The sequence below is a fragment of the Xyrauchen texanus genome, chromosome 20 (genome assembly GCF_025860055.1).
Source record: "Xyrauchen texanus isolate HMW12.3.18 chromosome 20, RBS_HiC_50CHRs, whole genome shotgun sequence".
Classification (NCBI taxonomy): Eukaryota; Metazoa; Chordata; class Actinopteri; order Cypriniformes; family Catostomidae; genus Xyrauchen; species Xyrauchen texanus.
In genome coordinates, this window is record NC_068295.1 from 40365598 (window position 1) to 40383803 (window position 18206).

The 18206-nt window shown below is 37.7% G+C and overlaps 1 protein-coding gene across 1 annotated transcript in view; it reads left to right on the forward strand.

The window, feature by feature from the left end:
* The window catches only part of LOC127660549 (calcineurin subunit B type 1-like), a 47120-nt gene that overhangs the window by 26367 nt on the left and 2547 nt on the right, over positions 1-18206 (forward strand). The window contains exons 3-5 of the mRNA XM_052150869.1: positions 11573-11749; positions 15939-15998; positions 16109-16293. Coding sequence (XP_052006829.1) covers positions 11573-11749; positions 15939-15998; positions 16109-16293 — 422 coding nt within the window. The remainder of the gene's footprint in view (positions 1-11572; positions 11750-15938; positions 15999-16108; positions 16294-18206) is intronic.

Genomic DNA, 18206 nt, shown 5'->3' on the forward strand with positions numbered 1-18206 from the left:
CTGACATTTAATCGTAGAAAACATTCCCTGTCTTAGGTGTGGTCAGAAGTTTACATACACTTTGTTAGTATTTGGTAGCATTGCATTTAACATGTTTAATTTGGGTCAAATTTTTTGGGTATCCTTCCACAACCTTCTCATAATAAGTTGCTGGAATTTTGGCTCATTCCTCCAGACAGAACTGGTGTAACTGAGTCAGGTTTGTAGGCCTCCTTCCTCGCACCCACAAATCTTCTATTGGATTGAGGTCAGGTCTTTGTGATGGACACTCCAATACCTTGACTTTGTTGTCCTTAAGCCATTTTGCCACAACTTTGGAGGTATTCTTTGGGTCATTGTCCATTTGGGAGACCCATTTGCGACCAAACTTTAACTTCCTGGCTGATGTCTTGAGATGTTGCTTCAGTATATCACAATATATTTGTGAAGTGCACCAGTCCCTCCTGCAGCACAGCACCCCCACAACATGATGCTGCCACCCTCATGCTTCACAGTTGGGGTGGTGTTTTTCAGCTTACAAGCCTCACCCTTTTTCCTCCAACCATATCATTCTCCCAAACATTATTGGTTATTATGTCCAAACGGTTAAATTTTTGTTTCAGTAGACCCAAAAAGCAAGATCTTTGTCCCCATGTGCACTTGCAAACTGTAGTCTGGCTTTTTATGGCAGTTTTGGAGCAGTTGCAACTTCCTTGCTGAGCAGCCTTTCACGTTAATTCCAGCAACTTATGATGAGAAGCTTGTGGAAGGCTACCCAGAACATCTGATCTAAGTTAAACATTTTAAAGGCAATGATACCAAATAGTATGTAAACTTCTTACCCACTGAGAATGTGATGAAAAGAAATAAAAGCTGAAATAAATCATCTCTATTCTCTACTATTATTCTGACCTTTTACATTCTTAAAATAAAGTAGTGATCCTAACTGACCTAATACAGGGAATGTTTTCTACGATTAAATGTCAGGAATTGTGAAAAACTGACTTAAATGTATTTGGCTAAGGTGTATGTAAACGTCTGACATCAACTGTACCTCCCTACTCTTAACCTTAAACATAGACCTAACTGATAGTGTCATAAAAAGCAAATGTGTAATGAAAAATGTATTTGCTGAAGCAACCATGTCATTTTTGTGGTGCTTCTTTGACACTTTCGGCTCATGTGTCGACAAACGTCATCAATGTATCATGGTATTACCATCAGATATCATTAGATATTGGAGTGTTATTGTCCAGCTGTACACACACACACACACACACACACACACACACACACACACACACAAGGAATTTGGCCTCTGAACAGACACTTCCAGTACATACAGAAATAAAACAGTTAGACACAGAATTACAGGTTAAGATAAATAGTACTGTATATGTAGGTAGAGTGGTTATACAGGAATGTGCAAAGTACATTATGTTTAAATGGGTATTGGTTTGTACAGTTAAAAAAAAAATATATGTATTGAACACATGGGTTTGTATTGGTAGCATGTATAAATATGATTTTACATGCACATACATTTTATAATGCACCATACTGTATACTTGTGTACTGTATTGCACTATATCAAACTATGTTCTAAATGAAGTAGCTTTATTGTAGCAAGCTGCTTTTGCCGTGTGGCATGTAGTGTAGTTCCTCTGAAGTGTAGCTTTCAGCTTAGCTTGACCAGTTTTTCTGTTGAATATTTGGTAGTTTAGCTAGCTACATTAAATTGTTTGAGTAGCTTCCCCGACACTGACTGCACAATTTGACCATGCTCGAATAAGCTTGTAAATGTAGTCGGTTTAATTCATGCAAACGTTCAAATGTATCGCCTACAAGTCATGTGCAAAAGTACAAGTAGATGTCATAAGATAGCATTGTGTGAGGAACAGGGTGAAAAATAAGTGTTTATGAATTGGTAATCTGCCATTTTACTCTTGATTTGAGTTCAAGTTAATAAAGTCATTGTTGTTGAAGCCTCTAGTGTTTATTTCACCAGGAAACTGATGTGATACATACATTACAATGAGCCACATAAAATAATTTAGCAAAAATGTAGATACAGTAGCTTAATTCTATGAGACCAGCTTTGTTGTTTGTTTTAAATCTAAAATAGTGGTAATGTAGATAATTAGTGATGTGTGATTATACATGCAGCATATGGGCTTTGCTAGTAGTATAATAGTATAACAAATCTGATGTACACAAAAGTTTAACACATTCAAAACTAAAATAGAGAAGAGAGTCTGTGATAGGCCTGGGAATTTGACACATTGAAATCCATGAAAATATTAGTTCATTTATAGCAAGTTTCAGCATCCCATATTGATAATAAATCATGCATGTGACACATGTAAGTCCCAGATCTCTCACAAAGTGGAACAGTGTGAGAAATAAGAAAAGAAAAATAAGGAGTAGAATAGGGGCTCTGCAGATGAGCTTGTGGCTTTAGAGCTGTAAGTATGAAGTGTTATGGTATAATTTGCTGTGTATGCCAAAGCTTGGATAACTTTGTGTACGCCCACATGAGAGTCAGTTAAGATCATTCAACCCTTGAGAGTGTAGGAAGACCGATTCAATTGGATCATTTACAGTGTGCCATTGGAGTGGGCGGTTGCTGCAGAGCTCTTTTGGTGCTCTTTTTCGGCTGGGATTCACTGATTGGTGGATCGTTTCTTTTCAGGATCATGGCTAGTGTAGTTGTTCACCATCAATTCCACTATTTAACACTATTTTTTATAAAATAAACACACAAAAAAAATGCTAACTGACAACTTTTCGGGCCAGTACTGCATTTGTTCTGTTAATTCAGTTTGCTCACACTTATAGTTGCAATTGAATGAGCAGATTTGAAAAAGAGTGAGGGGCATTTTTAATAGACATCAGGCTAAAATGAATGTCCAACATAAAATTTAAGTCTGACATTGTCATAACCAGTACGTGTATTGTTTTATGACAGTTGTACACTGTCAATAAATGTAAAAACTGTTAACTTACAACTTTAAAGATTTCACTTTTAAAAATAAGTTGTGTTGTAAACTGTTGTAAAGTGTTAATGTTTAATATAAAATGTATGTTGTTTCTGAAACATTATTTAAAAAATGGTTGCATGTACAAAAAAATCTAGAGTTCTGACAAACTTGATGCAAATTTCCCACTCATTATTTTTCCATTCAAATAAGCGTGTAATTCACCGCAAATGATTGACAGAATTTGCAGCTCTTCACCGGTAGTGGTGAAGCAAACCTTTGCCGACAAAGAAGAGTTTGATTCAAAGGTCTTTTGCATGTGAAAATAATGAGTGTCGAATTTGCAGCAAGTTTGTCAGAACTCACGAAAAATTTTGCCAGGACAAATTATTTTTAATTATAATCATTAAAACTATATATATATATATATAATTGTTGAGCTTTGGACTAGACACAGACTTAAAACTTGTACCAGTGATGAGCTTCACTCTTGTAGTGTGCACTTGACTGACCAAATAGACTCACAAATACTCCCATACCCAAACTTAACCATCACATATATGTTGTCCCCAAAGAGCAAATACATGTGATAGTTTAGGCCAAGAGTTAATTTTGAGAACTGTCAGCTTGCTCATGCAAATGACCTACTTCTGAAAGCACATGTGGAATAATGTGGCTCATATAGGCATGTGGCTGAGCCCGAAAGCATCCCAAGCTGTCTGTAAGGACTCAAAATAAACCCGAGCCTGCTCACTGAAGTCCTTTGTTGCTGGGGGTTTCCCTTAGGTTACTAAAGAGGGGTTCGTGTGACCTCATGACTAAAAATATGAGTGTTTAAGGTCCTGCCCAGTTCATACTCTTCATTCATAGCATGATGTCATGTTTGTGGCTGTGTGGCAATGACAGTAAAATATTAGATCTGAAACTGGCTTAGAGACAACAACAGGGCTCTTTTTGTGTAAAGATTATGAAATTTGGCAGATGATTAATTGTCAAACAAATAATTGAAGTTATGAAAATGAATTGTCTGTTAGGGCTTTCATGATTATGAGGTCAATGTCATAAAATTGTAATGCTTTTTTCATAGGTGTACGTGTGCTTCATAAACCTTACGACATTTATTCATATTTAACTTTTACATAATTTCAGATTTAAGGCTTTAAAAACTTGCTAATTACATAAATTATATTTCAAATATCTAAATATTTCAAAATATCTGTTCTCTTTTTGGTCAAGTTTTTGGTCTTGGTCCATTTTGCATTTACACTGTTGTTGTTGGAACCCATAATGGATTCCAACAACAACAGTGTAAATGGTAAAGGGAAGGAGGTATTGCCCCAAGTGAAGGAGTTCAAGTACCTCGGGGTCTTGTTCACAAGTGAGGGGACAATGGAGCGGGAGGTTGGCCGGAGAATCGGGGCAGTGGGGGCAGTATTGCACTCGCTCTATTGCACCGTTGTCACGAAAAGAGAGCTGAGCCAGAAGGCAATTTTTGTTCCTACCCTCACCTATGGTCATGAAGGCCGGTTCATGACCGAAAGAGCTAGGTTGCGAGTACAAGCGGCCGAAATGGGTTTCCTCAGAAGGGTGGCGGGCTTCTCCCTTAGAGATAGGGTGAGGAGCTCAGTCTTCCGTGAGGAGCTCGGAGTAGAGCCGCTGTTCCTTTGCGTCGAAAGGAGTCAGTTGAGGTGGTTTGGGCATCTGGTAAGGATGCCCCCTGGCCGCCTCCCTGGGGAGGTGTTTCAGGCACGTCCCCCAGTCAGAGCTGGTTAATGTGGCTCGGGATAGGGAAGTTTGGGGCCCCCTGCTGGAGCAGCTGCCCCCGAGACCCGACTTCGGATAAGCGGTTTAAGATGGATGGATGGATATATTATATGTATGCAATAATAAAATTATTGTAACCAAAATTCTTTACTTTGACACGTTACGGCTCTCTGATTAAACCCACAAGCCCTTATTACACATGAAGAAAGACCTTTGAGATTAGGGATGCACCGATACCGCGCTCCTGTACATGTACTTGTAAAAATGCTCTGATACCAAAAACTGATTCCATCTGACGTACGAATGTCATTACTTAAACATTCAGTGCTCAGATTAAAATCACGTCACTTCCTAGTGAGATTATTTAACAGCAAAGGCTGCAATTTAATGGGATAAATATATAGTTTGCATGTGCAGCGTTTTAAATGTGAGTGCATGTGAATGTGTGGAGCCTGTGTTGTGCTGACAGAGACACAAACTGCTCATACCTTTAGAGATCTTTGGCTCATACATGGAAAACACTATTATGAGCATTGCATGTTCTGTTTGTAGCAGATGGAAGCTGGCAGAGCACTAATTCCCTTTTAGCACAAGTCATATACAGACTACATATTTATTTATTTATTTATTTATATAGAAACCTCTTGCAATAAGAAGTAGATCACTACTGTAAAGTTATGTCATATTTACTGTTATACAACTAATAATAATAATAAATAAATCAATAATAATAATAAATCAATAGTAACTGATATATTTAAGCAATATCACACATTGTGGTGCTCTATTATGCAGCACTTTATTTAACAAAAATATCTCCAGTGTTGTATTTAGGATTGTGCTGTGAGGATCTGTATAAAATCACTTCATTTGATTCAACAGGTATCGGACTCCGTATCGGCGAATACTAATAAAAAAGTATCAGTACGCATACTCGTTGTCAAAAAAATGGTATCGAAACATCCCTGTTTGAGATTCTGTGTTTTTTCATTCTATCATTTCGTGCTCTTCTGTGTCACTGCATGTCATTAACACTGTGTATATGAACCCCAAACTAACCCAAACTATAACATTTGCCATTTTCTGTTAAATTAAATTGAAACCGTTGTGCGTTGCATTCACTTAAATCCTCATTTACACTGATGAGCCAAAACATTATGACCACTGAGAGGTGAAGCGAATAATGTTGATCATCTCCTAACAAGGCCACATGACAAGGTCTGGGTAGATCAGTTGATACCTGAACAATCAGTTCTAATAGTCAACTTGATGGAGAATTGTGCTGGAGTAAAGACCTGAGCAACTTTGACAATTGTTATGGCCAGATGACTGGGTCAGAGCATCTCTGAAACGGCAAGGCTTGTGGGGTGCTTCCGGTCAGCAGTAGTCTGAGGAGGGACAAACCACAAACCGACGACTGGGTGTTGGGCACCCAAGGCTCATCGAAGCATGAATGCTATTCCGTCTGGTCCGAACTGACAGAAAATCTACTGTGGCACAAGTCACCGAACAATTTAATGATGGTTATGGGAGGAGTGCGTCACAACACACAGTACCTGTTGTGTATGGGGCTGCATGGCCACAGACTGGTCAGAGTGTCCATGATGACCCCTGTCCACCATCGAAAGCACCTACAATGGGCACGCGAGCGTCGGAACTGGAACTTGTAGCAGTGGAAGAAGGTCGCCTGGTCCAAATAGTCCTGTATTCTTTGACATCACGTGGATGGCCATGTACTTGTGTGCTGTTTATCTGGGGAAGTGATGGCACCAGGATGCACTGTGGGAAGACGACAAGCCGGTGGAGGGAGTGTGATGTTCTGGGCAATGTTCTGCTGGGAAACCCTGGGTCCGGCCATTCATGTGGATGTCAATTTGAACTTGCCACGTGCCACCTACCTAAACATCGTTGCAGATGTAGGATAATTGCACACATTGTTTAGGAATGTTTTGAGGTACATGATGAAGAGTTCAGGGTGTTGACTTGGCCTCCAAATTCCCCAGATCTCAATCTGATTGAGCATTTGTGGGATGTGCTGGACCAACAAGTCCGATCCATGTCAGCTCCACCTCGCAACTTACAGGACTTGAAGGATCTGCTGCTAATGTCTTGGTGCCAGATACCACAGAACACCTTCAGGGGTCTTGTAGAGTCCATGCCTCAGCGGGTTGACGCTTTTTTGGCAGCACGCAAAAGCCCAACAGCATATTAGGCACAATGTTTTGGCTCATCAATGTATATTTTCGCTGGAGTTTGTTGCAAAACTCTGCAAACTGTGCACACATCACAGCGCTTCAAGTCTGGTTTAAAAAATATTAATCTTCACGCCCTCTTCAGGAGCTGCATTTAGTGCGGTCCGTGGTGCTGCGTTTTTGGAAAGTAAAATGTGATTGGAAATAAGTGCAGAATAGATCAAATAATCGCGCTCAGACGGTTATTTAATTATCGCGACAGGCTTATGGGCAGCACTTGTTTAAACCACAGTTATAAAATAGGATTTTCTAAAGCCTAAGTTTTGCTCATTAACGTGATCAAAACTTAACTAAAAAACCTGTTGTATGCAATGTACTGGATGTCTACTGCCTCCTGGTGAAAGTTTCCATGCTTTTCTGGAAGTCAAAGATATTGTAATATAATTTCCAAAATGACCACCCTCTTACTGTGATACACGTGTCTTTTGCAGTGAAATCTTTGCTGATTTTGATCAAGTAAAATAAACAATATTGTTACTGATATTTCAAAATGAGTATTTTCTGAATTAAAGCTTAAATACATTTTTTTATATTATTTTACGAGGCACATAAAATTAATTTAGCAAAAATGTAGGTAAAGTAACATGATTCTTTAAGACAAGGTTACTGTTAACTTTTGTGTTTAACTAATATTAACATTAAGCGTTGCCAAAATTGCTTACCTTTAACGCATTATCTAGAAAAAATTATTTGAGATTTTCTCAACACAAGAGTTTTATTCTAACATTCTCAAATGAGCAGTCTATGCTTTTTTTTTTCTTTTCATAATTTTTTTGGTAGACATTTTTTCAGTATTGGTATCAGGCAAAACCTGTATGTACAACAGAACATGTTGTTCACATATCTGTCCTCCCCCATCAGTAGCTCAGGTCTTTATACTAATGGAATAGATATTTTGACCTTATGGAATTTTCACACATTTGAGTCCACACTTCCATTATCTCAGTGGTTTAACTTCTGCTGATGGAGACATTAATTATGGATGATATGCTAATCATGATTCATCACCACTGATCTCAGAGATGGAGTTAATAGATGTGCACATAGAGAGCTATTGTCATCTTTGTAGTTTTTTTAATAGAACATTAGGGTTATGTGACTGCATCTTGTTTATTGTATCCAAACAGACTGTATTTTAGAATGCTCACAGTATTCATCTATGCATCCACCTCTACCTTTTGATTAGTCATCACCTATTGGGAACACATGATAGTCTACACTTGAATTGTAGAAACGCCTTCATGCTGATAGTCCTAAACTCCCACTCAGATGCACATCCGTGGATGATGTGAGGCCTTTCTGCATGTTCAGTGTGTCATGCATAGATAACAGCATTGTATAGTCTTTATATATATATATATATATATATATATATATATATATATATATATATATACAGTATCTCACAAAAGTGAGTACACCCCTCACATTTTTGTAAATATTTGATTGTACCTTTTCATGTGACAACACTGAAGAAATGACACTTTGCTGCAATGTATAGTGAGTGTACAGCTTGGATAACAGTGTAAATTTGCTGTCCCCTTAAAATAACTCAACACACAGCCATTAATGTCTAAACCGCTGGCAACAAAAGTGAGTACACTTCTAAGTGAAAATGTCCAAATCGGGCCCAAAGTGTCAATATTTTGTGTGGCCACCATTATTTTCCAGCACTGCTTTAACCCTCTTTGTCATGGAGTTCACCAGAGCTTCACAGGTTGCCACTGGAGTCCTCTTCCACTCCTTCATGACGACATCACGGAGATGGTGGATGGTGGATGTTAGAGACCTTGTGCTCCTCCACCTTCCGTTTGAGGATGCCCCACAGATGCTCAATAGGGTTTAGGTCTGGATACATGCTTGCCAGTCCATCACCTTCACCCTCAGCTTCTTTAGCAAGGCAGTGGTCAGTCTTGGAGGTGTGTTTGGGGTCGTTATCATGCTGGAATACTGCCCTGTGGCCCAGTCTCTGAAGGGAGGGGATCATGCTCTGCTTCAGTATGTCACAGTACATGTTGGCATTCATGGATCCCTCAATGAACTGTAGCTCCCCAGTGCCGGCAGCACTCATGCAGCCCCAGACCATGACACTCCCACTTATGCAGCCCCAGATCATGACACTCCACAACCAGGTGAGGAGTCTTTGTACTCCTCACCTGGTTGCCGCCACACACGCTTGACACCATCTGAACCAAATAAGTTTATCTTGGTCTCATCAGACCACAGAACATGGTGCCAGTAATCCATGTCCTTAGTCTGCTTGTCTTCAGCAAACTGTTTGCAGGCTTTCTTGTGCATCATCTTTAGAAGAGGCTTCCTTCTGGGACGACAGCCATGCAGACCAATTTGATGCAGAGTGCGGTGTATGGTCTGAGGACTGATAGGCTGACCCCCCCCCCACCCCTTCAACATCTGCAGCAATGCTGGCAGCACTTATATGTCTATTTCACAAAGACAACCTCTGGATATGATGCTGAGCACGTGCACTCAACTTCTTTGGTCGACCATGGTGAGACCTGTTCTGAGTGGAACCTGTCCTGTTAAACCGCTGTATGGTCTTGGCCACTGTGCTGCAGCTCAGTTTCAGGGTCTTGGCAATCTTCTTATAGCCTAGGCCATCTATATGTAGAGCAACAATTCTTTTTTTCAGATCCTCAGAGAGTTCTTTGCCATGAAGTGCCATGTTGAACGTCCAGTGACCAGTATGAGGGAGTGTGAGAGCGATGACACCAAATTTAACACACCTGCTCCCCATTCACACCTGAGACCTTGTAACACTAACGAGTCACATAACACTGGGGAGGGAAAATGGCTAATTGGGCCCAATTTGGACATTTTCACTTAGGGGTGTACTCACTTTTGTTGCCAGCGGTTTAGACATTAATGGCTGTGTGTTGAGTTATTTTGAGGGGACAGCAAATTTACACTGTTATACAAGCTGTACACTCACTATACATTGTAGCAAAGTGTTATTTCTTCAGTGTTGTCACATGAAAAGATATAATCAAATATTTACAAACATGTAGGGGTGTACTCACTTTTGTGAGATACTGTGTGTGTATGTGTATATATATATATATATATATATATATATATATATATATATATATATATATATATATATATATATATACATTTCTGACATTTCAGACAGATGCAGAGGTGTGTCAGTATTTTGGTTATTTTCTTACATTGTTTCCAAGTCATAAGCTTCTGTATCCATTTAGATTCATTCTTTTTTATTCTATTTGTTTAATATATTAAAATATCAATAAAATAATATTTTATAATCTTATTTATTATTGAATTATTATTATTAAAGTTATAATATTTATTTAACTTACAGTACAATAATTAAAAAATATAGTAATAATATATTAAAATATCAATAGAAATATCTTTTTATAATATTATTTATTATTATTATTGAATTATTATGCTTATTATTTTATGATTAAATGTATAATATTTATTTAACTTACAATTAAATAATTTTTTGTAAAACATTTTTTAATATTAATATATGAAAATATAAATGTAATAATATTTGTATACAACTATTTATTATTATTGAATTATTATGCTGATTATTATTATTATGATTAAAATTATCATATTTATTTATATTTAATTTCCTAATGGTATAATCATTATTTTTAAAAATGTTATCAAAATATGTTTTTAACAGTTATAGATTATGCACATAAATGGGCTGATGAATGTTAGTTTGGTTTGTAAAAATTCACTTAAAACAAATGAAATTGTTTTTATCAAATTCAGCACATGGCGAATTAGTACAATTAATTTAAGTCTTAATTTCAGTAGACTAGATTGAAAATATATTTAAGATATTATCCCTTAAAAATCCTATAACAAAATAGAACACATTTCCTTAATACAGTTTTTTTTTTTTTACATATTATAAAATATATGATCTGTCTCACCATATGAAATATGTTATAATACAAAGCATTTCATTATCATATACTTTTCTAAATACTTAGTAGTATATGCCATCCAGCAATGCTAGTCTATCTGCTGTTTATTCAACTTAAATTTAAGTCATTTTTGTGTTCAGAAGAATTTTACCTTTAACTTATTAAAGTTACAATATTATTTATTTTCACCATTGCCCTCTTGCTGTCAGTTTCAGTCTTAAGATCTGGAGCTTTTGTAGAAGTGACCAGAGTCGGGGGGGTGGCCAACTGAAGGGTCATGTGACTGAAAGAGCTTACAGTTAGTAACTGAGTATGATATTGTAAAGCTTACCAGTGGTATTGTACAGAAAGTTGGGCTCAGTATGGCTCAAATGTATAGAGCAATGGGTAAGACTCTGTGTGGAATGACCAATATAATGCCCGCTGTAGCTAAGGATCATTTTGGATGTAAGTGTATCCGGTTTTGTTTATTTACCCCTGTCTGACTGTACAGTATGTGTAGTGTTTCTTTTGAGACAGTGTTGAGTGTTTTGACTGAAACTCTGAAAGCTCGTCGATTAGGCAGTCATCCATGTGACGGATTGTTTGCTAATGTTGTTAGCATGTCCATTCATTAGTTTATTTTTCTCTCATTTCCTCTTCCACTCTGTCTCTGCTCCAGTTGATGCTGATGAGATTAAACGGCTGGGAAAGAGGTTTAAGAAACTCGACCTAGATAACTCCGGCTCCCTCAGTGTGGAAGAGTTCATGTCCCTGCCGGAGTTACAGCAGAATCCACTGGTGCAGAGAGTCATTGATATATTTGACACAGACGGCAACGGCGAGGTGGATTTCAAAGGTAAGGACAGTCAACAATTCCTCAAACTATTTTACTGTTACAAGAATGAATTTGCATATTTCAAATGATCATATCATCATTACTCTATAGTTTATGAGGGTGAATCTCATGTAAACATGTCCAGATAACATTTCATCCTAAAATAAAAAGAATACAATTATTAGATATTTTGCGTTAAGTAAATAAAGTTTATTTTAGGACTATTTCATCTTTTTACATTTTCATGATAAAGCACATTTTCTCCCCAAAAGTTTCATTACCATACCATGGTTTTTTGGTAACACTTTACAATAAGGTTCAATTTGCTAACATTAGGGGTGAAATATGAACCAAACATATTCTTGACAGGCTTCTTGAGATTCATCCATTTACATTTATGCATTTGGCAGACGCTTTTATCCAAAGCGACTTACAGTGCAATTATTACAGGGACAATCCCCCCGGAACAACCTGGAGTTAAGTGCCTTGCTCAAGGGCACAATGGTGGTGGCAGTGGGGTTCGAACCAGAGACCCTCTGATTAACAGCCCTGTGCTTTAGCCACTACGCTACCACCACTAATTTTAATAAAATAAATCTTCTTTGGAACACAAAAGGAGATGTTAGGCAGAATGGCACCCTTAGTCACCATTCATGTTCATTGTATGAAAAACAATAATGCAATGAAAATGAATGTGATTGAGATGAAACATGCCAAACATCTTCATATGAGTAAATGATGACAGAATATTCACTTTTGGTTGATTTATCTCTTATGCGTTACATAATGAGCATAAGGAGTCTTTTAAAAGGTTTTCATTAGTACAATCAAAAGCTTGTACTCATTAAATACTTTGAGCTACATTCAGCTAATTTGTCACAAAGGCTTCTTTTTCAAATTGAGATGAAATGGCACTTTGTTTCCTTGGCCAAGAAAGTTAAATTACTTTTCACTTTTATTCTGTCCTTACAAACACTACAAGTCAAACGTTTAGACACACTTTGAATTTAAGTTTGTCATGATCTTGAAAACCTATTTGAACTGAAGGTTTATGCTTAAATACTTAAAATTAGTTTTGTGCAAAAAGTTTTGTGTTCCCTCACAATTATTTTGTATTCCCTTGCAAAAAGACAAAACAAAAAGGTTTTATTGCTTCAGTTTATATGCACGTGTCATTGTGGGCAGATAAACTGCAGCAATGAAACCGTGGTTTTAAATACTATGGTAAATGTTGGGGGTGGAGCTCCATGTGCTATCTGCCAATGGAAGGGTTTCAGAGATCCGCACTCCTGCGAGGAACACCTTAAAGCCAAGCGTACACTTAGTGGCGGATTTAGGCATGGGCAACCATGGGCATCTTGCGGGGGGTAGCGGGCACGCCTTTAATTTTGGGTATGCCACTGAAATCTTAAAAAAAAAAGACCTTCAGAGCTTAAAGGGTTAAATCCATTGTTTTAGGGAGTGAACGTTTCAGTGCACAGGAACGATTTTGCAATCGAGACAGCCCTTAAAATGGCCAACTCACTGATCAGTGCCCTGACTACTGAACTAAGGAACTGATTGAGACGCACCCTGAGACTTCTCATTGCAGACCAGTCTCCGAATCAAAACATCAAAGGAAACTGGTGCCAGAGGTGGGTAGTAATGTGCTACATTTACTTGAGTAACTTTTTGGAAAGAAATTACTTTAATGATTATATTTAAAGGTGGGTACTTTTCACTCTTACTCAAGTAAATTTCGAATGAATAAAATGTACTTTTACTTTGTTACAATGGGTGACATTACATTACTGGTTTTAATTTAATACGTGTAATAAATGCGTAATTTATTTGTAAGATTTTTGAAAGGGACTTTTACAACAGCGGATCTTTACAGCTGTGTTCTGTCACTGGAGTCAAGTCCACCACTGCAGCAGCAGCAAGTGCACCAAATAAACACTCTCTTCACTCCACACCATGAAAAAGAGAAGTTTCCTTATGAAGTGCATTCATTTTACACCAAGACGATTAAAAGTACAGCGCTGTAAGTTTTGGTGATTTTGATAATGAGGGCTTGTCAAGTCATTTTCAGGGTGATTTTATAACTATGGGGTCTTATGACTTCAGTTCATAAGTATACATGTTTATATCAGTGTTGCAATATATCAGTTCCTAAATCCATGTAAACATCTGTGTTGTGTAAATGTATTATACTTTGATGATCACGTGCTTGACTTCTGTAGCACGAGCTGACAGTATGCCTGCGCCTGCACAGCATTTCTGACTAATGCCACATGGGCAACAAAAAACAAGCTCTGAACTTAAATAAGCCCAACATGCCTCCAAATACAGAGATAAGTTGCAGTTTACCCTTAGTGTACAGAACTAATGATCTAAATGCTTTCAAACAGTGTTGGGTAACGTTACTTTTAAAAGTAACTCAATAAAATAATGCGTTACTCCTTAAAAAATCTTATTAAATTACTAAATTAAAAAGCTAATTTTTATGTAAAGTAAAAGCACTGTTACTTTTGTGTTATTTTTGCGTTTTTCTCACAGCCACTTTCTCTTCTGTTATGTTATGCATTCCTTACAAAAAAGCCATGCATTGCATACAAGAGACATTACAGGTCATGCTAGCTACTGTACAACACTTGTCAAAACAACATGGTATTTAGAAGTAGCTCTTCACATCATATATATATAATAAAGAATAAATAACATGAATGTGCATGATTTATTTTTTCATCAACATGGCAGCCAATATGAATAATGAAGAATTACCACTGTCTTGCCTAAAGCAGCAAAGCCCAACACTTGAACCTGCATCATGTATGTCATCATGACTATGACATCATGTGACAATGTCAGAGTCAACTTAAGATGTTTTTCAAAAGTCAGGATAAAATTCAATGGGGAATGCCAGCCTAACATGTTCAAGGAATGTTTTCACTTAAGTCATCTTATTGCACGCTTGTTTGGAGTTGATCCATGGTGCGTACAGACGCCACTGGTTGATCGCATATAACTTCAAATGTGCATGTTCATACAACTTGTATTGAAGTTTTTAATGCTACCAAAATGTCAGCGACAGTTCTGCAGATGAAAACGCCTTGTTGATGAGAGAGGTCAACAGAGAATGGTCAGACTGGTTTGAACTGAGAAAGTCTATAGTAACTCAGATAACCACTCTTTACAATTGTGGTGAAAAGAATATAATCAGAATGCTGTTCTGAGATGTGGGTTGGCACTCTTTTGGCAGCATGAGGGGGACCTACACAATATTAGGCAGGTGGTTTTAATGTTGTGGCTGATCGGTGTAATTGTGGCTGATCAGATTTGTCCAGATCTGACAAGCATCCTTAAAGTGATAGTTCAAGCATTAATTAATGTCATTAGTGTCATAATTTCCTGCCCTCATGTTGTGACTTTGTGTATTTTACAGTAAATGGTGACTAAGGTTAACATTCTGTCTGAAATCTCATTCATTGTGTTGCATTGAAGAAAGTCATATGGTTTGAAACAACATGACAATTTCCATTAATAATAATAATAATAATAATAATAATTATTATTCTGTAATACATGTTAAATATGTATTATGTAATGGAATATGAATCGTCCATTATGTTTTATGTGGATGTAACTAGTTACTCGCTACTCGAGTATTCTTTTCATTTGATTCTTTCTTACTCTTACTCAAGAAGTCTTTTACAATATTACTTTTACTTCTACTTGAGTAAAGATTTTGGGTACTCTACCCACCTCTGACTGGCTCTTACCACAAAAAAATGGTTACTGCAGGTTTACTATAGTGATCCATGGTTCATTTTTTGTGTTAATTTGTTTTTTGGCAAAATAATAAAAATTATTATTACCATTATTTTGGTTTTTCTGTATTATGACTATGGTTTTATTATGAATCATTGTTAAAATATGGTTACCGTAGTAAATTCAGTGTTTACTATCCTTTTACTGCAAATACTATAGTTCAATTATGGTTACTTGTAAAACCATGTTTAATTTTTGTAAGGAACGGTTAAAGGTATTGTGAGGGAACGCAACATTGTTTTGAGGAAAAACAAAACTATATCATAAAATAAATTCCCTCCCTATCCTCAAAGGGGCTCTGTATTACTGTGCTTGCATTCTAGCAATAAAAAATGCCACTTGTCATTAATACATGATCCTGGATTCTGGATTTAAAAGCAGTGTTTCTGGGTCTCTACAGAGTTTATAGAGGGTGTCTCACAGTTCAGCGTGAAGGGTGATAAGGAACAGAAGCTCCGCTGTGAGTATGCTACTAATTCACATCTGCTCTGTATTTATCCATCAACCTACATCTGTCAATAATTGACGGATTCCCTTCATTCTAATCTGATGTTTTTTTCCGTCTCCCAGTCGCATTTAGGATCTATGACATGGACAAGGATGGCTACATTTCCAACGGGGAGCTGTTCCAGGTGTTGAAGATGATGGTGGGCAACAACCTGAAAGACACACAGCTGCAGCAGATTGTGGATAAGACCATCATCAATGCAGACAAGGACGGAGATGGAAAAATATCTTTCGAGGAGTTCTGTGCTGTAAGCAAACTAATTTAGTTGCTTGTTTTTCTTGTAATGTGAAAATGTCAGGTATCCCTGTTGAAAAGGAAACTTAAATTAGATTTAAAAAGCTTAAATCATCATAAGGTTTTTGCCTGGTTTAGCTGGTCGGCCAGCTGGTCTCTCAGTCTGACCAGCTGTTAAGTGCCCAAAACCCCTCTAAAACCATCAAAACAAGCTTACAGACCAGATATGTACTTTTGACTGGTTTAAGTAGTTTTTAAGCAGTGATATTTCAAATGACTGCTTTTGTTCAAAGAATAATTAACAGAATATTTCAGAATACTTCAAAAATTCTACTTTTGTGTTCCACAAAAAAAAAGGAATAAAAGCATATGGGTTTGTAATGTTCCTTTGTGGGGTGAACTATTACTTTACAATTTTTTATAATAATCCTAATTAACTTTTCTATGACAAATACGTCTTGGTTACTATTGCCACCTCCGTTCCCTGATGGAGGGAACGAGACATGTGTTGATGTAGTGACACTAGGGGTCGCTCTTGGGAGCCCCGAACACCTCTGATCTTTGAGAAAAGGCCAATGGGAATTGGCGAGTGGAATTTGCATGCCACTCCCCTGGAGATACGGGTATAAAAAGAGCTGGCTCGTAACCACTCATTCAGGTTTTGCACTGAGGAGCCGAGACAGTGGGTATTACAGCATTGTGGCAAGGGGGACACAACGTCTCATTCCCTCCAACAGGGAACAGAGGTTACAACAGTAACCAAGACGTTCCCTGTCTGTCACTCTGTGTCGATGTACTGACACTTGATGTCCCTATACGAAACGCCACAACTAGCTGAACTGTGTTACGTGGACTGCAGGTGCAAGCAAGCCGCTGCGTGCCTAACAGCAGGTGCATCTTGTCTGCATGTAGCATGTAGAACGTCACACAGTCCCTCACACCAAGATGTATCTACAATGGGAAAAGGCAATGCCAGCCACAGCCTTTTCTCTCTCTTTTTCTTCCCACAGAGTGAAAAAAAAAATCAGGGAAGGTGTTCTTTCCCAGGAGGGAAAGACACCGCTGAGACCACATCCTGCCGAAGAGGAGGTTACCATGTGGCACATACGTCACATGAGCTAATGACACTCGCATTCCCATTTGATGGTGGACGGGGGTCATCATGGGCACTCTGACAGGTCTGTGGCTACACAGCCCTATACGCAGCAGGGTGCGATGCACTGTGTGTTGTAACACATAAGCATCATTAAAAAAAAACTTGTGACTTGTGCCACAGTAGACCTTCTGTCAGTTCGGACCAGACTTTGCCCTCACACATCGATAAACCTTGGGGGCCCAACACCTTGTCGCCAGATTGTGGTGTGTCCCTCCTAATTTCAGAGATGCTCTGACCCATTCATCTGACCATAACAATTTGGCCCTTGTCAAATTAACTCATGTCTTTACTCCTGCCCATTTCTCCTGCATTCAACACATTGACTACGAGAACTGATTGTTCACTTACCATCTAATCTACCCAGACCTTGATATGTGGTCTTGTTAGGAGATCATCAACGTTATTCGCTTCAGCTGTGAGTGGTCATAATGTTTTGGTTCATCAGTGTATATGTTGTATAATACAGTATATGTGATTTCACGACATCATATTTATTGATGGATTACATAGAATTTGTACATTTTGGAAAAGCAAAATTGTGACAAAATATGAAAAGCTAATGACAAAATAAAATGTGTAAAATTTTTATTTTTGTAATGTACCAAGTTAAAAGGTCCCATGTATAATTACCGGTAACAGCATTAGCAGAGAGATCTTTTCTTTCATATGTAATCAAAATGAACATCATAACTGAAATATACCTAAATGAATCTGAATCAAATCAGATTGAGAGCTTGTAAATTGGAATCTAATCAAATCTGGAAATATAT